This window comes from Desmodus rotundus, unplaced genomic scaffold (assembly GCF_022682495.2).
Source record: "Desmodus rotundus isolate HL8 unplaced genomic scaffold, HLdesRot8A.1 manual_scaffold_42, whole genome shotgun sequence".
NCBI lineage: Eukaryota > Metazoa > Chordata > Mammalia > Chiroptera > Phyllostomidae > Desmodus > Desmodus rotundus.
The window spans coordinates 138,446-160,116 of record NW_026527500.1 but is presented as its reverse complement, the minus strand read 5'-3'; the positions used below and the strand labels follow the sequence as shown (position 1 = coordinate 160,116).

The 21,671-nt window shown below is 60.5% G+C and overlaps 2 protein-coding genes across 2 annotated transcripts in view; both read left to right on the top strand.

Moving 5' to 3' along the window:
• Window positions 1-5,018, top strand: part of LOC128780117 (testis-specific Y-encoded protein 2-like) — a 19,501-nt gene extending 14,483 nt beyond the window's left edge. Inside the window, exons 7-8 of the mRNA XM_053917891.1 lie at window positions 4,239-4,376; window positions 4,971-5,018. Of these exons, the coding sequence (XP_053773866.1) occupies window positions 4,239-4,376; window positions 4,971-5,018 (186 nt within the window). The remainder of the gene's footprint in view (window positions 1-4,238; window positions 4,377-4,970) is intronic.
• A 4,472-nt stretch (window positions 5,019-9,490) lies between these two features.
• On the top strand, window positions 9,491-19,803 carry LOC112300900 (testis-specific Y-encoded protein 2-like). The gene is made up of 7 exons (XM_053917890.1): window positions 9,491-10,396; window positions 10,966-11,043; window positions 11,166-11,268; window positions 11,361-11,506; window positions 11,615-11,740; window positions 19,024-19,161; window positions 19,756-19,803. Exons 1-7 carry the CDS (start codon window positions 9,491-9,493, stop codon window positions 19,801-19,803), a joined length of 1,545 nt encoding a protein of 514 aa, XP_053773865.1.
• The last annotated feature ends 1,868 nt before the right edge of the window (window positions 19,804-21,671 follow it).

The following is a 21,671-nucleotide window of genomic DNA, read 5'->3' as shown; positions in this document are numbered from 1 at the left end:
CAGGACACAGGCTCGTGCGCTCCTGAGATGTTTCTGACGGTTCCCACGTCAGGCAGAGTACGTGTCCAAAACTCTGCGGCTGCAGGCGATGCCCTTGAAAGCATCCATTTCTTCCTGTGCGAGAACACCGCACAGAAACCTTCTGACGTCGCTGGCATGGGCAGTCTGAGCCCAGGGCTTGTCCTCCCTGGCCAGTGGCATGGTCGGCCCTATGCCTTCCTGCTCTGGACCGCCCCCTAGCAGTCACACGCAAAGAAACACGCCCACACCTTCCCTCACTGCCGTGGGCACGCACCTGAAGAGGTCGCGGGCCTCCCTGTGAGACTTGGTGTCCGCAGGGCTCCTTCCACTGGGCCCTCTCGTGACCCCACTTCCTCTTCCTCCTGCAGCTCCTCTAAAGTGTGCTGTGCAGTGGCTCCCGTCACCGCCAACACCAGGGCTCTGCCGCGGGGGGCCCCCGGGCTAAGATAGGAACTCGGGGTAGCAGCACTGGAGAGCAGGTGGAACCTTGCAGGGAGGACTTTGCCAGGATGCCCGGGGATGCCCTCAGGATGCCTGAGGGACCCAAGGCTGACTGAGTGCTTTGCAGCCCAGGTAGGCGAGGGCCCAAGGCACCTGAAATACAATCGCAGAAATGTGGTGGAGGATTCCCACCGCATTTTGTGGTACAGCACCCCAGGCCATCTGCGCAGTAGGGAGGCTGTAGCCGTTTTGAGGTTTCTCACCTCCTTGTACTTACTCTGTGTGCACGGGCACCGCCCCCGCCCACGGTCCTTTGCAGTATTGTGACCCTCCGACTGGCACCCTGGCGTAACTCCTGTGTCCCTGAGCCCCGGCTTAAGCTTGTGTTTCTGAGAGGAGTTTCCTTGGTGCAAGGACTCCCGTAGGAACGAGCAGGCCTTAGGCTCCTCAGCAAGGGGTCCTGCTCCCGGCTCCCTCCACTGGGACCTCCCTACCCCTGGCGTAATGCTTCAGGGGGTTGAGCCGCAGGTCCTCACTTACGTGGGACGTGGAAGCAAGAGAGTGCAGGGCCGGACACTCCCGGTCCGCTCTGCACCAAACAGGCCCTCCAGCATCACCCGCCCTTTGTCACCCCGGCCAGAGGAGCCTCACCCCAGCCGTCCTGCCGGGTCGGGGAACCCTGTGCTAAGACGGCGAGTTGAAGGGGATGGAGCTGGTTGTGTCGTGACTGTGGCTGCGGACTCCCCATTCATAGTCCCAGAACCAGTGGCGTACAGGGGAATGATTCCCCCCCGTGGGCTCCCGGGGCCACGGGGCGGCCTGGGAGTCCGATTTCTCCCGCACCCAGAAGAGGGTAGAGGTTTTCCAGCTGGCAATGCGTTCCCCCCGTTCCCGCCCCCTTCCCGGCCCCGGCCCCGGCCCAGAACTTCAAGGTTCCTTCAAGCCTGCCAGCACCCACATGTAGCCGTTACTCCAGATCAGGTATGCTTCGGATGAGGGTTTCAACAACCCCATAGTGGAAAAGTGTCTCCCCTTTTCGCACTACAAGTTAACTGAGGAGTGTGCTGCCCTCCCCTGAAGAGGGCAGAGAAAGGAAGCAGGGTAGAAATGACCCAGGCCTTCTTCCATGGTGGAGCCTGCTACAAACTTTCTTAGATTTCAACGTTGGCACGATGACTGTGGGACTTCCCGGGGTGTCCCGCCACGTTAATGTCCAGCGTTATGTCCTGTCTTCCCTCAGCTGGGAGAAAGGCCCTGGAATGCCTCATGGACGGGAATCCGGGAAGAATGCCACAGAGTTCGTCGCTGAGGAAGATTGCTCTACACGGGGAACGGGTTTCGGGAGCTGCGTGTTTGGGGTCTTGTGGAACAAGAGGGTGCTGGGTGAAGACCGCTTTAAATGGCTCATTCTTTGTGGACAACACTGCACCCTGGCGGCACTGCGTTTTCCCACGGGCAAACGAGGGGGATTACAAGGGAGCGTGAAGTCCTGAGCTGTGCCACCCTCTATTTTCAGCTGCACGCCTGACGGCTTCTGTATTTAAAGGGGACCCATTGAATCTGTTCAAAGGGGGGGCTGAATCTTGAACTGAGGCCCATGGCTGATCCCACTAAGATGACCTGGAGAGTTGGCCCAAGTAGAGGGTGGAGGCCGACCCAACGCCAACAAATGACGCGTGTCCTAACGTTCAGCTATTTCTGACTTCCCGTGCGGTCCCAATATCTCTGTGTCCTTCCTCACACCACAGCGCCATTCACCGTGGGCATCCCCACTCCCGAGAAACAGCCTGCCTCAGGTTACTGAAAAGGGTCAAAGCGCCGGGCACTCCAGTAAACCCTCTCTGAAACGATCGGTCCATTTTTCTTGGGGGCACTGGCGACGGCCACCTTTCCCCCGCTAACCTGCCCGTCCCACGTTTCACATGGGGACGAGATGCCTTAGAAAAACTTCAGTCTGGGATTGTGCGTGTGTGTGAGTGTGTGAGAGAGAGAGAGAGAGAGAGAGAGAGAGAGAGAGAGAGAGAGAGAGAGAGAGAGAAGGAGAGAAGGGGAAATCTTTCCAGAAATTGAAGGTGGCCATGTATGTAGTCAGTGGCTGAATCGACAGTGGCAAATACTGTCCCACAGACTGTATTTGCTCCACTGCTCACGGCACGAGAGCCGCACCTTAGGACACTGGTCATTTCTTGGCACTGGGTCAAGTGGCAGAAGCTGCCACGGACCTCTGGTCGAGATTCAAACCCATGCCTCAAAACCTCCCTCTAGGACCAGTGGGTCCCCTTTAAATAGAGAAGCGCTTCAGGCACGAAGCCTACTATATTAGAATGCTGGGCGGCACAGCTCAGGGCCTCATCGTGCCTTGGTCTTGTCCCAGTCATACCGGTTTGCCTGTGGGAAAACGCAGTGGCGCGGGATGCGGTGCGTCCAGCAAGGGTGTGCCCTTAAGCGCGCTGCTTCCCTCAGCACACTGTTGTTCCGCAAGGCCACAGACGCACATCTCCTGCAACCCATTCCCCGTGTAGAGAAATTTTCCTCAGCAATAAACTTGGCACAGCTCTTCCAGCGTCCCAGTGGGTGAGCATGCCAGGGTACCTTGCTCCTAAATTAAGGAAGGTAGGAAGGCCCCAACCAGGCCGTTAACGCTGAGGAACATCTTGGAAGTAGTAAAAACGTTCTGCGAACCTTCAAACCTGAGGAGGCTTTTAGCAGGCTCCAGTGTGTAAGGAAGACCATTTCTCCTTTGTGTGCCCCTTTGCCAACCTCTTCACAAGAAGAGAGCAGGCTCGTGATCCAAGTTTTGACGTGTGTGGGGAAACACTTTTCCAGAATGGCGTTCCTCGAGGCCCACATCAGAAGCCTGTGTGATGGGAGCAAAGGCTCCGTGCGGGTGCACATAGCTAGGAGGAAATGCTGAACTCTGGAAAGCAAAAGGCATTGCCAGCTACAGAATCTCTACCCTGCTCAGGGTCCGGGAGAAACGTGCCTCCCAAGTCGTGTCGTGGGGCCAGAGGGCCACCCAGAGAGTGGTTTCCAGCATAGGGGACTGGTTCTGAGAGCTATGAGTGTGTGTGGGGGGGGTCACCGCCAAGCAGAAGGCCCGACACAGCCAGCCTCAACCTCTTCACCGGATTGTGTGAGCACAGCCTTCCAGGCTCGGGCAAGACTGCTGAGGTGAGGCTGCACTGGCCACGGTAAGAAATGGAGTGGCCGGAGGCCTGCGGTTTGTGAAGAGTTCTCCGGGACAGTCCTCCCGTGCGCTGTTGGGGAGGACCTGCGGCCCAACCTGCTGAGGTATCACGGCAGGGGTAGGAAGGCCCCAGTGGAGGGAGCTGAGAGCAGGACCCTTTGCTGAGGAGCCTAAGGGCTGGGCGTTCCCTGTGTGAGCTGTGGCAAGGAGGAAACTCCTGTCAGAAAGGTGAGCGTCCACTGGGGCTCAGGAACACTGGAGGCTCCCCCAGGCCGCCAAGCGGTGGGTCAGAATGCAGCGGAGGGCAGCAGGTAGGAGTAAGTAGGAGGAGGTGAGAAATCTCGGGGCACCGGGGCACTCTGGCGGGATGGCCCAGGGAGCTGGACAACAAGGAGGATTCTTCACCACATTTGTGCAGTTGTGTTCCAGGCACCTTGGCCCTTGCGTACATGAGCACAGAGCAGTCCGTCGGCCTTGTGTCCCCAGGCCCCCAGTTCCCATCCTTCCAGGCTAAAGCCAGCCCTGCCACACAGTCCCCTCCCTGCTGCTACCTGTAGTACCCATGTAACGCACGGGCTCCCTCAGCCAGGCCATCACGCTGGTGGTGGCATCAGGCTCCACAGAGCACACTTGGGACATCCCGCTAGTGAAAAGGCAGCGGCGTGAGGACTGGGGACACCGTGGGCACAGCGTGGCCCAAGAGGACTTTGGCGATGTGCCCGTGCCTGTGAGTGCGGGCGGGGGCGGGGGGGCGTGTTTGGTGAGTGCTAGGGGACAGTCCAGAGCAGGAAGCGAGTAGGGCAGACCGCTTCTGCCCAGTAGGGCAGACCACTGTGGCGACTGGGCCAATGCGGACAGGGCCTTCCTGTAGTGGTCCCGTGCCAGCGAAGGCTGAAGGGGTCTGTGCGGGTTTCCTGGCACAGAAACAAAGGCTGCCAGAGGCGTCGCCTGTGCATGCAGAGATTTCCCCCAGGCACCTCAGTGACTTGGAGAGACAAAAGCGTCCTGGCAGTGCTTCTGCCTCAGTGGCCTCTGGTAGAAGGGAAACGTACCGGAATGAAGCAGATGGGCTGGACGGGCGCCTGAGCATGTGGTGCGTGAGGTATTCGGCCCGCGTGTTGGAGAGGCAAGCCTTTGCAGGGAGGAAACGGGCACGGCAGGCCTGAGGCATTTGTTCCTTTCTCTCAGGGAATGTCTGGGAGATGGGCTGCTGCCATGGAGACCTGCGACTTGGGCAGGTGACACCACCCACAGTGTCCCATCCGGGGGCTAAAGGGGGGCCTGCGTGTGGGCACGGTCCGTAAATCCCTGTCTCCTTTAGCTGGCGCAGAGTTGTCACCCGCCCTCGCTCTTGGACATCTGCCGTTGACATGACTGCAGACAGGTGGCGTTTGCCATTGGGAAGGCCTGCTGCCGGGAGCAGCAGGAAGAGTCAAGGGAACCAGGTGAGTTTACAGGCAGAGCCGACGTCAGGCTGTGTGGTCGGCTTACAGGGAAGGGTGCAGGAGTGCAGGTGTGACTTTGCCTCTGAGGCCGAGGGATGCCGTAAGGCCCCGCTGTGGGCAGGCATGGGCACACGGCAGCACTACGCAGCGGTCAGCGAACCTGAAGTCGAAAATCCAAACCCGTGCCACCGGACGGAGGCCTTGCACACTGAAGCAAAGCACGCAGTCCTGGAGGACACCCCAAAAGAACAAAGTCTATGCTCTTGTCAAGCGAAGGTGCAACCACTCCCCCAGTGAGAAGTGCACACAGGCCAAAAGCCTGCACTAAGGCTGCGGGGCGCGGCGTGTCTCTCTGCGTGCCCGATTCCACAGGCGGACACTGCTGGTGGAAAAACCAGACGGTGTCCCCTGAGGACTCTGGCGTGCGTGGGGAAGTCAACGCGCGGCCCTTGTGAGGGCTCGTCGTGTGCCTCTGTCGGCTGGGCTGCAAGTACGGGCTGGGCGGGCGAGACCCGTCGTCCGCAGGCCCCGCAACATCTGGACCAGCCTCAGTGGAACGCGTCCTGCGGGCACGATTCCATGCCCTCTGTGGGCAGCAGCCAATGCCTGCCTTGGCGGCAGCTGCTGCGTGGGACCTGGGCCATTGCGCAGGGCCCGGCTTCCCAAACGCTGGCGCTTCACGGCGTTACCCAGGGCAGACGCAGCGGCCCTCACTCCTACCCTCAGGGTGCCAGCAGGACTTCCGTTTCCCGCAGCAAGGCAGCTCCAGAGGGGGACACCTGCGTCTCTGCGATTGCCTTAGGGAAGCAGCGTAGAAAGGCGTCGGCAACACGGAGTTCCCGGCGGCCTCTGGTCACCTGAACGGGTGCACCGTGGCAGAGTGGGAGAGGCCTGCTATTTCCAGAGGAGCAACAGGTTTTAGCAGCAGGCGCCTTCCCTGTTTGAGGCACTTTGTTGCTATAGCTCTGTGGAATCTGAAGGCGGGGAGCGGACAGAGAGACGGACGGACACAAGGAGAGACAGTGAGAAGGAGAGAAGTAAGAAACAGAGGGAAGACTGCTGACAGAAGAACATACACACTCTTCTTGGCACTTCTCCCTCTGGAGTAGAAGGTCAGAGTGCCCTTCGGGAGCAGGCCTTCCCAAGCCTGCGGCTGGCACCTCTGAGAGGAGTGCTCCCAGAAACAGCCTCTGCTGCCCAGGGCGCGCATCCCTGGGCCTCTCCCCTGGTCTCACTGGGCTACCCTGGGGAAGTGCTACAGACAGGGAAGTGGGTAGTGGGAGAGACTGGTTAGCCTGTGCAGAGCACCCACGGCAGGTGTCCATGCTCCGGGGATGTGGGTTGGGGGGTGGGGCCCAGAAGCGGGGTCAGAGGGTGCCCTTCCTGGCCACGGCCCCTTTGATGCCTGAGGGAGCATGCTGCCCCAGAGGGGGCCGGGCTGACAGGCTGGGCCCAGGAGTTTGGCAAGAGGGGTGCGCTGCTCGAGGTGGCCACCCTCAGAGCACGCGAGGTCAGGTGGGCAGGCTGGGTGTGGCCAGCCGCCTGCCCCTCCCTCCCTGGCCTTCCTCTCCACTGTGAGGCTGCAGGAAAGCCCCCGAGCCCCCGCGCCTGCTCCTCTACCCCAGTGTCTGTGTCTGCAGCCAGAACCCGGGTAAGGGCCCTGGCGGCGGGCGGCACACACGGCAACTGCCCCCGTGCCCGCACTCAGCGGGACTCTGTGCGCCTCTTGGGTCACCATCGCACCTGCCAGGGCCCTCCAGGTCACAGTGGTGTCCGTGCAGTTGCCCGGGCAGTGCCGGGCACGGGGACCAAGGACAGCGGCCGGGGGCAGGCCCCGGGTGGCAGACGGCTGGCGAGGGACGCCTCCCAGGGAAGGGGGATACTCGGGCCCTGAGACCTTGCTGGCGGCAGCAGGCGGGGCGTGGCAGAGGGCCCACGCGCGCGCGGGGCTTGGGTTTGGTGCTGGACTTGCGGAATCTGAGGCCCGTGGTGCAAGTGGGGCGGGGGACAGGATGTTGGCGGCAGAGGAGGCGGCACTAACGGCAGAGGAGCGGCCCGAGGGTCTGCCTCAAGCAGAGGCACGGCCAGGTGGGAGCCGCGCGTGGCCGCCCTTGGAGGGGCTGCAGCGTCTGCTGTGCCAGCTGCGCACGGACAGTGCCCGGGCGCTACCTTCTTGTGAGGCGGGACTACCTTCCTGGGGAAGCGGGCCAACGCCCAGAGGCCGAAGCCCGTGCCTTCCCCGGAGTCGGTCTTTCACCCTCCGGTTATAGAACGCATCACGTCGCCCGCCTTGCTCAAAAGCACAGCGAGCTCATTCAGGGGGAAACGTTTGATGTTCCAGAGACGTTCCAGAAACTTTATAGTACTCCCTCCTTCAGCCTCTCTACCACGCTGCGCAGCTTAATGAAACCAGTTCTCACACAGGGCGCAGAAGATCATTCCTTTGAGGTTTTCTGATGGCTCCTTGAAGAAATACTTGCGTTCTCTTGCTTCTTCAGCATCCCCACTGACCTAAAAGTTAACGTGTTCCTGCTGCTGGTCTTCTTCACAAAGCGCTTACACATAGAAAGGAGTCCTTCCTCTTTTCGCGACTTTGTCGGTACTTTTAAGAATCACAGACTCTTGGCCGTGGCAGCTTCCCTCAGTGAGGTGTACACTCAGGGGAACGGGTCCATGTTTGCACCCCTAATCCTGTTTCAACAGGTAATTCCTGGCCTTTTTTGCCCGTATTATTTCGTACGAGTTTGAGGTGTTCAGCACAGTCGTTGGGCAATCACACATGCCGTGCAGTTTACAAGGGGTGCCTGCTGACATGTCTAGGGGCCACCGCACTTGGGCCATGCACACTTGGACGGTGGTATCCACTCTATCTCCGGTGCTGTGCTGTCCCTCCCCAAATGTTCACAGTGGAAACTGTTTACAACGCCTGGGTCTCCTAGGCGACGCTCAGTCCGGGAATGGAAATATACCCGCAGTCCCGGTGATGCTTGGCGTCCAGGGACTCGAGTCGTCTCTGCGTGAATAGCTGCAGTCAACAAAGCAGAAATATTTACAAGGGCACCTTCGAAGATCGGCAATCTCTAGAAGCTCTGACCGCAAAAAGGCGGGGAATATAACAGACACGGCCGGACTGTTAATAGGCGTTTCTCCAGACAAGGCAGGCAAGCGGCCGAAAGCACGTGAGGCGGTGCTCGGTCGAGTCGGTCATTAGCAAAATGTAAACCTAAACCGCACTGAGGTAGGACTGTGCTTCTACTTTACTGCTGAGTAGGCTATAATTTCTGCCAAGGAAAAGGTCAGGCTTGGTGAGGATGTAGGTGAGCTGGAGTCCTGTGCGTGGGCCACAGAAACGTTGAAGTGGTACAGCTGCTCTGAAAACCACTGCAGATTCCATAAGCAGCAAGTCAGAAGCAGCAATCTGACTCAGGGACTCCAGCGCCAACTGCGATGCCAACATAACTGAGTACGGGTCCTCGCATACTTGCGCGTGGATGCTCACAGCAGTCCTGTGGGTGGCGGTGGGGGAGGAACAACTCGCCCCCCCCCGCCCCGCCCCGCAGGAACTGGTAAACAGCCTGGGTTAACTACACCTAGGAGGAAATATGTAGTCAGCCCTGAGAGGTGGATCGGTCCACGCTGCATGCATGACACCGCAGGAGACAAGGCAGACGAAAGGGGCACGCCGTGGGTGACTCCAGCAGCCCCGCGCATCCCGGATAGGTACACCGCTACAGACAGAACAGACACTGGCGTTTGACAGGGGCTGCGGTAGGGGAGGGAATGGTAGTGAGTGCGCAAGAAGCACGGCCTCTTCCTCGGCGGTGGTGGTACAACACGGCAGGCGGGGGTGGGGGGGTGCCCGCGGAAGGCGGGGAAGCGGGGTCTCAGGGTGCGCTTCCCGGGCGGGCGGGCACCGCCGGGCAGCTGGAGGAGGAAGGGGACTGGGGCGGGCGGCGAGGGGCTGCCAGGCGTGGCCCAGGCAGGTGCCGCCCACGGTGGCGTCACTGATTGGAGGAGGTGTGAGACGGGCGGAAGGTGCGTGCAGAGCACGCGACGTCAGGGCTGGCGGCCGCTCCCTACCCGCCGTCGCCGCCGCCGCCGCCGCCGAGGATTGAAGGACGTACGCATGCGCCCTCCTCCTCGGGTCCGGGGTCCGCCCCGAAGCCGCACGTCTTAACCCTGGGGCGCGGCGCTGTGGGCTCCTCTGGCCGCGGCCTCGGCGTTTGCAGGCGTTTTCTCGGCTGGGCCCCGCTCTGAGCCAGGGCCGCACCTCTGGCTGGCCTGGGCTGGCCCACAGCAGGGCTCCGCAGGCCTCCTGGGTCGTCCTCGTTGGGTTGGGCGCCGCTGGTAGGGACGCGTGCCCCGCACAGCCGGCGCGCTAGGGGGCGATTGGATGATGGAGGCCGAGGCGAGTGGGGCGGCCCGGGGTGCCCCTGGCTCCCTGCTGGCGTCGGCGCAGGAAGGTGGTGCTGTGGAGCTGAGGGCAGAGGAGTTGTGCAGTGCAGAGTTGGGGCCCGGGCTGGACCGCGTGAGGCGGGTGTTGGCAGCTGAGGCAACAGTGGCGGCCGGGGATGGGAGCGTGGCAGCAGCAGGCGCGGAGGTGAGGCCAGATGCGGGGGGCGGGGACGAGGACGTGGCGGGCGAGTCGCAGCTGGGTGAGGATGAAGAGCCTGAGGTGAGGCAGAGCGCTGACCTGGCTGAGCAGTGGGGGGAGGAGCAGGGGCCCGAGGGTGGGTTGGTGGCTGTGCAGCCGTTTGTGGCAGAAGGGGTGGACCTCACGCACGTGGAGCAGGTTTGGGCGGCCGATGCAAGTTTGGGGCCAGGGGGAAAGGTCTGGCTAGATCTGCATGTGGGCAGGCAGGAGGAGGTGTTGGCCCAGGAGCCGTCGGTGGAGGGAGAGGAGGGTGAGGTCCCACGGGGGCCCGACGGGGCCGGGGAGTGGGACCAGGGGCAGAGCATTCGGGGGCAGCTGGCAGCTGGGGAGGAGTTTGTGCTGGAGGGCGCGGGCTGCCCGCTGGAGGGGCAGGTGGTGGAGGAGGCGGAGGAGGAGTCACAGGCGGAGGCAAAGGGACAGGGCCAGGGGTCAGGGAAGCAGCCGCGGGCAGGGCCAGGCCCTCGTGGGCCCTGCAGCTGGTCCCCACTGGAGGCGCTAGAGGCGCTCCAGTTAGAGATGGAGCCCGTGAACGAGCAAGCCAGGAGGGCCTTCTCTCGGCTCCAGCGCAGGACTTGGCAGAGGCGACAGCCCCACCTGGAACTCAGGAGCACCCTTATCCAGCGGCTGCGTGGATTCTGGCCCGAAGCTGTATCCTTGGTGCCGCATTGTAGGGACCGCAGTGTGCTGGGGTAGTGGTGGGAGAGGGTTATGAGCGGGCACAGGTCAGAGCGGATCGAGACATAGCGCAGAAAAGCTCGCCCTTCCTACACACGGTGCGGCAAAGCGCGGGCTGGAGAACGCAGCCTGACAAAGAGACTTTGGGGGACATGCGTCATGCTCGTGGTAGCAGTGCAGTCCAGGCTCCCGGGAGGGCCGTAGCGCCCAGGCCCTTCTCCGAGGAATGCTGCGGGAGACGGGCCTGAATGTCCGCGTGGTCAGTCGGAGCCAGCAGTGCGTGCTCTGGGGAAGAAAGCACATCCGGCCGAGGCCTAGGCGCAGCGGGGTCGGCGGGTGGCGGGGCGAGCCCGTCTGTGTCTGTGCAGAGGCCGGCAGGGCACCAGGGGCCCCCGGGGACCTCACAGCACGGTGCCCGCAAGGAAGGGGCCAAGCGGAAGGAGAGCTGAGGCGATGCCGCGCCCTTCTCCACCCACACACGCCCCGTTTCGTGGCCACTCCCTGTCCAGCGTGCAGCCTGCAGGCTCCTTGACCCGGAGCAGTTTGTCAACCACCCTGAGTTGTCAGCCATGATCAGTGACCAAGACAAAAGCATGCTGAGCTTCATGATCGACTTGAAGGTGAGGCTCTGAGAGCGCGGGGCGGAGGGAGGGAGCTTGGGAGAATGACCTGCGCCCAAACAGAGCACGGGGCGAGTGCCCTGGAGTGCCATTGCACCCTCCTCCTCCACCCTTCCCCGCAGGTGGAGAAGAGCAAGGATCACTGCAAGATCCTGCTGCTGTTTCGCAGGAACCCCTACTTCCGCAATGATGTGGTTGTCAAGGAGTATGTCATCACGCTCACAGGTCTGTGCGGGTTCCCTGGGTGGGCGCCCTAAGCTGCGGGGTTCAACTTGGACGTTGGCGGTTCCCTCCACGCCTTCCCCGTCTTCCTGCAGGGTCTAGGGCGTCCTATTCCACTCCCATTCAGTGGCACAAGCATTACGAACGAGAGGCCTACAGTCGCAGGCACAACAACAGCAGCCTTAACTTCTTCAACTGGTTCTCTGACCACAGCTTGGCGGGCTCTGGCAGGATTGCGGAGGTGAGGCCTCCCTGGCAATGTCGAGAAAGGCCTTTAACGTGCTCCCCGGGAGTCTGGGGTGGGGATCCGAGCTCTTCCCCTCCGGACCTTTGCTGTTTCCCCTACCAGTACATCTGTAACGACCTGTGGCCCAATCCACTGAAGTACTACGGGAAGAAGACAGAGGCAGGAGAGGAGACCGAGAAGAGGACAGGTGAGAAGGCATTGCCTGGTAACGCAGCAGACGGGTGCCAGGTAGGTGGACACTTTCTTTCTATCATGAAGCCATTCAGTCTGGGATGAATACAGCCCAGGTCCAGAGGTGACCAGGTTATCAAGGTAAAACAAGAAGCCTGGAGAACTGCAGTGCAAATTGGTTTCTTGTTGGGGAAGCTCAATGTTAACCAAGGAGTGTGTGTATCTACAGCCACTCAGAATCAATAGGGATTCATGACTCTGCTGCCCTGACCTCTCATTCCAGGCTACTCGCCCCACTCTCTGGTCCACCTTCTACCTTTTGATTGGTGGCCTGAACAATGTTCCTCCCACCTCCATTCTCACACATGTGTAGGAAGCATTCAAGATTCCTAGACTGTCCCACTGTTTCCTTTGATCATCACAGCCATCTTTGATATCCTATGAGTCCCGGGTACCCCCCGCCCCCTCTGAACACTGGTCATCAGGAAGAGGTCCTGGAGGAAAACGTTGAACACACGGGTGGAGGACATTTAAGAGGTGCCCGGTGCAGGCACGGTTCTCTGTCATTTCTAGAGGCCTGCATCTTTCTAAAGGACTTGACAGCGGTCAGAGTGGGTGTGATAGTGCCACGCTGTGCTGTGTGGCAGGTATTCCCTGAAGCTGAAGTATATAAGACAAAGGGTCCATTTCATCTAAAGAGGTATTTTGTTGACAAAGCCTTCACAGAGAAAATGGGTTTTCAAACAAACATTTTTCTGCCACACAGGAAAAAACTGAAGACTGATCAGATGACAAGGACTTCAGACATTGACACTTCAATTAGCCTTAGCATTGACAGTTTATTATTCAAATAAAATGGATAGAAAGTAAATAACTGTGTAACTATGAGTATTTCGTGTAGCTATTTTGGTGAGAAAATGCAGGCCTTTCAAACTTGGCGTGGGAATAATCTGTCGCATGGGGGGCTGGGCCCATGAGCTGCAGAAAGGGGGAAACTTTAGCTTTGGGAATGCATCAGGAGGAGCAATTCTTCCATCCAGGCAGGGACAGGGCATGAATAAAAAATAACGAAAGGCCTGTTCACTGGGTACTACCCTTCTTCCTAGAAAGGTAAAGGCGTTCAAGGAAAGGCTCTGGCCACAGACGGCCGATACGGTCCAGTCAGTCCTCAGCGATACTGGATGAGAGGCTCCCACGGGTGCTCCTTAGTGGATGGCGCTAGGCACCGTGAGAGCAGGCAGCACGTGGGATGGCAAGCGCTCCAGTCCAGGGTGGGCCCAAGGGCGCAGTCAGAGGGGTGAGTGGCCGTCCTCTGCTGAGACCCTCGGACACGTAGGGCTTGGGTCCCGGGCAACACGGCCCACGTAGGGACATTGTCGAAGGGGGCCAGACGCTCGCACGGGGGAAGGCAGTGAAGAGCTGAAGCCGCCTTTGGGAAGACCCTCCCCCCCCCCCCCCCCCCCGGTAGGAAGGGTAAATTGACGCAGGTTCACGCAAAGCCAGAGTGCTGCCTGGCACTTAGACACAAGAGCCGGGCCACACCCTCGTTTGCCAACACAGGAACGTACCCCAGGTGGTCCGGGGCCTCCCTCCACCCACGGCGTCCACGGTCGGTACACCTTCCCTTCCTGTGACGCTTTGACTCTTCCTCACAAGGATATGGCTTCCTGAGAAAGACACCGGTGACCCTTGGGGCTCCTGTGAGTTCCACCGGCCACAGGCCAGGGCGAGGTGACCCTGGACTGGGGCTCTTAGGTCTGCATGCAACATGGAGATGGCCCACCGATGCGCTCTTGCTGTCTTCTGAGACGTTGGACAAAGGGAGCAGAGAAGCAAGTCAACTATGCGCTCTTACAAAGTAAATACTGCAGAGGACTTTCCCAATTTTCAAGACCCGAGAGACGTACGGGGGACTTCCAGGGGTGTCCCAGGGTGTCATCAGGGTAAGGCCTTTCTTCCCTGTCTGGGAGTGAGGCACGCTGGGTCTGCCCTGGGTGACACAACGGGTGGACCAGGTCCCAGTCAGAAGCTGATGGCAGTGCGGGCATTTGCTGCTGCACACTGGGTTCGCCGTGGTGCCCACCAGACCAGTTCCGCTGAGCACGGTGTAGATGTCGTCCAGCCTGCAGGCGCCTCGGCTGGCCCGCCCGCTCTTGGTTGCTGCCCAGCTGAGCACAGGCGCGGGACGAGCCCTCACGGGGGCCACCCGTTGACTTTTGCACACGTACCACAATCCTCACTGACCACTCTGTTGCTGCTCCACGGCTCCGTCAAGCTCCGTGGCAGCTGGGATGGGGTGAGACACGCCGGGCTCCCCAACATCGGCCCAAGGTGTTGGGCGGCGTGCAGGTCTCCTTGGGGGAATGGCGGTCCCTTTGCTTGCTTCACAAGGACATCAACTCTGTTGTTCTGTGGCGGCCTTCACCACGGGACGTTCTGCGTCAGTGTGCAAGGCGTCTGTCCGCTGACCCCGCTTTGAATTTTCCCGTTAGGTGTGACTGAGTGCCGCGCGGTGCTGCCGTGTGCTCCTGCCTGCACACGGGGGCGGGGGCGCGGGGGGGAGCGGAGCAGCCTCCCAGGGCTGTAACCGCACACCTCACACACGCACTCCTGCACCTTTCCCTGCAAGCCCGCCACACAGGCTGACGTTGGCTCTGCCTGGAAGTCTCCCTGGATCCCTACACGTGTCCCGCAGATCAGATCACACTTGCCATCTTACCAACTGGCAAATGTGGGCTCTCTCCTGTCGTGTGCATAGCAGAACGCCAAGGGCACATGTGCAGTACAGCTGTGCGGTAGCTAAGGAGAAGGGGGGCTTAGGAACCTTTAGCCACACGGAGGTCCTCCTGCCTGCCAGACGGTCCACCGTGTGTGTACCCTCCCCAAAGGGCAAGTGTCCACGGCAGCAGTCAGGGTGTACGTGCCTTCCCCTCTTCCCAGATAATCCTGGGGGGGGACAGGAACAAACACGTTAGACATTCACTTCCAAAGTCTTCTCTCGCCACCACGCACGTGGGATTGCACACGCTCGGATGTGTAGATGCCTGTCCGGCTCATCCATAATCATCACGTCATGCCGGCAAATGTGCCTTCCCCACAGGACACAGGCTCGTGCGCTCCTGAGATGTTTCTGACGGTTCCCACGTCAGGCAGAGTACGTGTCCAAAACTCTGCGGCTGCAGGCGATGCCCTTGAAAGCATCCATTTCTTCCTGTGCGAGAACACCGCACAGAAACCTTCTGACGTCGCTGGCATGGGCAGTCTGAGCCCAGGGCTTGTCCTCCCTGGCCAGTGGCATGGTCGGCCCTATGCCTTCCTGCTCTGGACCGCCCCCTAGCAGTCACACGCAAAGAAACACGCCCACACCTTCCCTCACTGCCGTGGGCACGCACCTGAAGAGGTCGCGGGCCTCCCTGTGAGACTTGGTGTCCGCAGGGCTCCTTCCACTGGGCCCTCTCGTGACCCCACTTCCTCTTCCTCCTGCAGCTCCTCTAAAGTGTGCTGTGCAGTGGCTCCCGTCACCGCCAACACCAGGGCTCTGCCGCGGGGGGCCCCCGGGCTAAGATAGGAACTCGGGGTAGCAGCACTGGAGAGCAGGTGGAACCTTGCAGGGAGGACTTTGCCAGGATGCCCGGGGATGCCCTCAGGATGCCTGAGGGACCCAAGGCTGACTGAGTGCTTTGCAGCCCAGGTAGGCGAGGGCCCAAGGCACCTGAAATACAATCGCAGAAATGTGGTGGAGGATTCCCACCGCATTTTGTGGTACAGCACCCCAGGCCATCTGCGCAGTAGGGAGGCTGTAGCCGTTTTGAGGTTTCTCACCTCCTTGTACTTACTCTGTGTGCACGGGCACCGCCCCCGCCCACGGTCCTTTGCAGTATTGTGACCCTCCGACTGGCACCCTGGCGTAACTCCTGTGTCCCTGAGCCCCGGCTTAAGCTTGTGTTTCTGAGAGGAGTTTCCTTGGTGCAAGGACTCCCGTAGGAACGAGCAGGCCTTAGGCTCCTCAGCAAGGGGTCCTGCTCCCGGCTCCCTCCACTGGGACCTCCCTACCCCTGGCGTAATGCTTCAGGGGGTTGAGCCGCAGGTCCTCACTTACGTGGGACGTGGAAGCAAGAGAGTGCAGGGCCGGACACTCCCGGTCCGCTCTGCACCAAACAGGCCCTCCAGCATCACCCGCCCTTTGTCACCCCGGCCAGAGGAGCCTCACCCCAGCCGTCCTGCCGGGTCGGGGAACCCTGTGCTAAGACGGCGAGTTGAAGGGGATGGAGCTGGTTGTGTCGTGACTGTGGCTGCGGACTCCCCATTCATAGTCCCAGAACCAGTGGCGTACAGGGGAATGATTCCCCCCCGTGGGCTCCCGGGGCCACGGGGCGGCCTGGGAGTCCGATTTCTCCCGCACCCAGAAGAGGGTAGAGGTTTTCCAGCTGGCAATGCGTTCCCCCCGTTCCCGCCCCCTTCCCGGCCCCGGCCCCGGCCCAGAACTTCAAGGTTCCTTCAAGCCTGCCAGCACCCACATGTAGCCGTTACTCCAGATCAGGTATGCTTCGGATGAGGGTTTCAACAACCCCATAGTGGAAAAGTGTCTCCCCTTTTCGCACTACAAGTTAACTGAGGAGTGTGCTGCCCTCCCCTGAAGAGGGCAGAGAAAGGAAGCAGGGTAGAAATGACCTAGGCCTTCTTCCATGGTGGAGCCTGCTACAAACTTTCTTAGATTTCAACGTTGGCACGATGACTGTGGGACTTCCCGGGGTGTCCCGCCACGTTAATGTCCAGCGTTATGTCCTGTCTTCCCTCAGCTGGGAGAAAGGCCCTGGAATGCCTCATGGACGGGAATCCGGGAAGAATGCCACAGAGTTCGTCGCTGAGGAAGATTGCTCTACACGGGGAACGGGTTTCGGGAGCTGCGTGTTTGGGGTCTTGTGGAACAAGAGGGTGCTGGGTGAAGACCGCTTTAAATGGCTCATTCTTTGTGGACAACACTGCACCCTGGCGGCACTGCGTTTTCCCACGGGCAAACGAGGGGGATTACAAGGGAGCGTGAAGTCCTGAGCTGTGCCACCCTCTATTTTCAGCTGCACGCCTGACGGCTTCTGTATTTAAAGGGGACCCATTGAATCTGTTCAAAGGGGGGGCTGAATCTTGAACTGAGGCCCATGGCTGATCCCACTAAGATGACCTGGAGAGTTGGCCCAAGTAGAGGGTGGAGGCCGACCCAACGCCAACAAATGACGCGTGTCCTAACGTTCAGCTATTTCTGACTTCCCGTGCGGTCCCAATATCTCTGTGTCCTTCCTCACACCACAGCGCCATTCACCGTGGGCATCCCCACTCCCGAGAAACAGCCTGCCTCAGGTTACTGAAAAGGGTCAAAGCGCCGGGCACTCCAGTAAACCCTCTCTGAAACGATCGGTCCATTTTTCTTGGGGGCACTGGCGACGGCCACCTTTCCCCCGCTAACCTGCCCGTCCCACGTTTCACATGGGGACGAGATGCCTTAGAAAAACTTCAGTCTGGGATTGTGCGTGTGTGTGAGTGTGTGAGAGAGAGAGAGAGAGAGAGAGAGAGAGAGAGAGAGAGAGAGAGAGAGAGGAGAGAGAGAAGGAGAGAAGGGGAAATCTTTCCAGAAATTGAAGGTGGCCATGTATGTAGTCAGTGGCTGAATCGACAGTGGCAAATACTGTCCCACAGACTGTATTTGCTCCACTGCTCACGGCACGAGAGCCGCACCTTAGGACACTGGTCATTTCTTGGCACTGGGTCAAGTGGCAGAAGCTGCCACGGACCTCTGGTCGAGATTCAAACCCATGCCTCAAAACCTCCCTCTAGGACCAGTGGGTCCCCTTTAAATAGAGAAGCGCTTCAGGCACGAAGCCTACTATATTAGAATGCTGGGCGGCACAGCTCAGGGCCTCATCGTGCCTTGGTCTTGTCCCAGTCATACCGGTTTGCCTGTGGGAAAACGCAGTGGCGCGGGATGCGGTGCGTCCAGCAAGGGTGTGCCCTTAAGCGCGCTGCTTCCCTCAGCACACTGTTGTTCCGCAAGGCCACAGACGCACATCTCCTGCAACCCATTCCCCGTGTAGAGAAATTTTCCTCAGCAATAAACTTGGCACAGCTCTTCCAGCGTCCCAGTGGGTGAGCATGCCAGGGTACCTTGCTCCTAAATTAAGGAAGGTAGGAAGGCCCCAACCAGGCCGTTAACGCTGAGGAACATCTTGGAAGTAGTAAAAACGTTCTGCGAACCTTCAAACCTGAGGAGGCTTTTAGCAGGCTCCAGTGTGTAAGGAAGACCATTTCTCCTTTGTGTGCCCCTTTGCCAACCTCTTCACAAGAAGAGAGCAGGCTCGTGATCCAAGTTTTGACGTGTGTGGGGAAACACTTTTCCAGAATGGCGTTCCTCGAGGCCCACATCAGAAGCCTGTGTGATGGGAGCAAAGGCTCCGTGCGGGTGCACATAGCTAGGAGGAAATGCTGAACTCTGGAAAGCAAAAGGCATTGCCAGCTACAGAATCTCTACCCTGCTCAGGGTCCGGGAGAAACGTGCCTCCCAAGTCGTGTCGTGGGGCCAGAGGGCCACCCAGAGAGTGGTTTCCAGCATAGGGGACTGGTTCTGAGAGCTATGAGTGTGTGTGGGGGGGGTCACCGCCAAGCAGAAGGCCCGACACAGCCAGCCTCAACCTCTTCACCGGATTGTGTGAGCACAGCCTTCCAGGCTCGGGCAAGACTGCTGAGGTGAGGCTGCACTGGCCACGGTAAGAAATGGAGTGGCCGGAGGCCTGCGGTTTGTGAAGAGTTCTCCGGGACAGTCCTCCCGTGCGCTGTTGGGGAGGACCTGCGGCCCAACCTGCTGAGGTATCACGGCAGGGGTAGGAAGGCCCCAGTGGAGGGAGCTGAGAGCAGGACCCTTTGCTGAGGAGCCTAAGGGCTGGGCGTTCCCTGTGTGAGCTGTGGCAAGGAGGAAACTCCTGTCAGAAAGGTGAGCGTCCACTGGGGCTCAGGAACACTGGAGGCTCCCCCAGGCCGCCAAGCGGTGGGTCAGAATGCAGCGGAGGGCAGCAGGTAGGAGTAAGTAGGAGGAGGTGAGAAATCTCGGGGCACCGGGGCACTCTGGCGGGATGGCCCAGGGAGCTGGACAACAAGGAGGATTCTTCACCACATTTGTGCAGTTGTGTTCCAGGCACCTTGGCCCTTGCGTACATGAGCACAGAGCAGTCCGTCGGCCTTGTGTCCCCAGGCCCCCAGTTCCCATCCTTCCAGGCTAAAGCCAGCCCTGCCACACAGTCCCCTCCCTGCTGCTACCTGTAGTACCCATGTAACGCACGGGCTCCCTCAGCCAGGCCATCACGCTGGTGGTGGCATCAGGCTCCACAGAGCACACTTGGGACATCCCGCTAGTGAAAAGGCAGCGGCGTGAGGACTGGGGACACCGTGGGCACAGCGTGGCCCAAGAGGACTTTGGCGATGTGCCCGTGCCTGTGAGTGCGGGCGGGGGCGGGGGGGCGTGTTTGGTGAGTGCTAGGGGACAGTCCAGAGCAGGAAGCGAGTAGGGCAGACCGCTTCTGCCCAGTAGGGCAGACCACTGTGGCGACTGGGCCAATGCGGACAGGGCCTTCCTGTAGTGGTCCCGTGCCAGCGAAGGCTGAAGGGGTCTGTGCGGGTTTCCTGGCACAGAAACAAAGGCTGCCAGAGGCGTCGCCTGTGCATGCAGAGATTTCCCCCAGGCACCTCAGTGACTTGGAGAGACAAAAGCGTCCTGGCAGTGCTTCTGCCTCAGTGGCCTCTGGTAGAAGGGAAACGTACCGGAATGAAGCAGATGGGCTGGACGGGCGCCTGAGCATGTGGTGCGTGAGGTATTCGGCCCGCGTGTTGGAGAGGCAAGCCTTTGCAGGGAGGAAACGGGCACGGCAGGCCTGAGGCATTTGTTCCTTTCTCTCAGGGAATGTCTGGGAGATGGGCTGCTGCCATGGAGACCTGCGACTTGGGCAGGTGACACCACCCACAGTGTCCCATCCGGGGGCTAAAGGGGGGCCTGCGTGTGGGCACGGTCCGTAAATCCCTGTCTCCTTTAGCTGGCGCAGAGTTGTCACCCGCCCTCGCTCTTGGACATCTGCCGTTGACATGACTGCAGACAGGTGGCGTTTGCCATTGGGAAGGCCTGCTGCCGGGAGCAGCAGGAAGAGTCAAGGGAACCAGGTGAGTTTACAGGCAGAGCCGACGTCAGGCTGTGTGGTCGGCTTACAGGGAAGGGTGCAGGAGTGCAGGTGTGACTTTGCCTCTGAGGCCGAGGGATGCCGTAAGGCCCCGCTGTGGGCAGGCATGGGCACACGGCAGCACTACGCAGCGGTCAGCGAACCTGAAGTCGAAAATCCAAACCCGTGCCACCGGACGGAGGCCTTGCACACTGAAGCAAAGCACGCAGTCCTGGAGGACACCCCAAAAGAACAAAGTCTATGCTCTTGTCAAGCGAAGGTGCAACCACTCCCCCAGTGAGAAGTGCACACAGGCCAAAAGCCTGCACTAAGGCTGCGGGGCGCGGCGTGTCTCTCTGCGTGCCCGATTCCACAGGCGGACACTGCTGGTGGAAAAACCAGACGGTGTCCCCTGAGGACTCTGGCGTGCGTGGGGAAGTCAACGCGCGGCCCTTGTGAGGGCTCGTCGTGTGCCTCTGTCGGCTGGGCTGCAAGTACGGGCTGGGCGGGCGAGACCCGTCGTCCGCAGGCCCCGCAACATCTGGACCAGCCTCAGTGGAACGCGTCCTGCGGGCACGATTCCATGCCCTCTGTGGGCAGCAGCCAATGCCTGCCTTGGCGGCAGCTGCTGCGTGGGACCTGGGCCATTGCGCAGGGCCCGGCTTCCCAAACGCTGGCGCTTCACGGCGTTACCCAGGGCAGACGCAGCGGCCCTCACTCCTACCCTCAGGGTGCCAGCAGGACTTCCGTTTCCCGCAGCAAGGCAGCTCCAGAGGGGGACACCTGCGTCTCTGCGATTGCCTTAGGGAAGCAGCGTAGAAAGGCGTCGGCAACACGGAGTTCCCGGCGGCCTCTGGTCACCTGAACGGGTGCACCGTGGCAGAGTGGGAGAGGCCTGCTATTTCCAGAGGAGCAACAGGTTTTAGCAGCAGGCGCCTTCCCTGTTTGAGGCACTTTGTTGCTATAGCTCTGTGGAATCTGAAGGCGGGGAGCGGACAGAGAGACGGACGGACACAAGGAGAGACAGTGAGAAGGAGAGAAGTAAGAAACAGAGGGAAGACTGCTGACAGAAGAACATACACACTCTTCTTGGCACTTCTCCCTCTGGAGTAGAAGGTCAGAGTGCCCTTCGGGAGCAGGCCTTCCCAAGCCTGCGGCTGGCACCTCTGAGAGGAGTGCTCCCAGAAACAGCCTCTGCTGCCCAGGGCGCGCATCCCTGGGCCTCTCCCCTGGTCTCACTGGGCTACCCTGGGGAAGTGCTACAGACAGGGAAGTGGGTAGTGGGAGAGACTGGTTAGCCTGTGCAGAGCACCCACGGCAGGTGTCCATGCTCCGGGGATGTGGGTTGGGGGGTGGGGCCCAGAAGCGGGGTCAGAGGGTGCCCTTCCTGGCCACGGCCCCTTTGATGCCTGAGGGAGCATGCTGCCCCAGAGGGGGCCGGGCTGACAGGCTGGGCCCAGGAGTTTGGCAAGAGGGGTGCGCTGCTCGAGGTGGCCACCCTCAGAGCACGCGAGGTCAGGTGGGCAGGCTGGGTGTGGCCAGCCGCCTGCCCCTCCCTCCCTGGCCTTCCTCTCCACTGTGAGGCTGCAGGAAAGCCCCCGAGCCCCCGCGCCTGCTCCTCTACCCCAGTGTCTGTGTCTGCAGCCAGAACCCGGGTAAGGGCCCTGGCGGCGGGCGGCACACACGGCAACTGCCCCCGTGCCCGCACTCAGCGGGACTCTGTGCGCCTCTTGGGTCACCATCGCACCTGCCAGGGCCCTCCAGGTCACAGTGGTGTCCGTGCAGTTGCCCGGGCA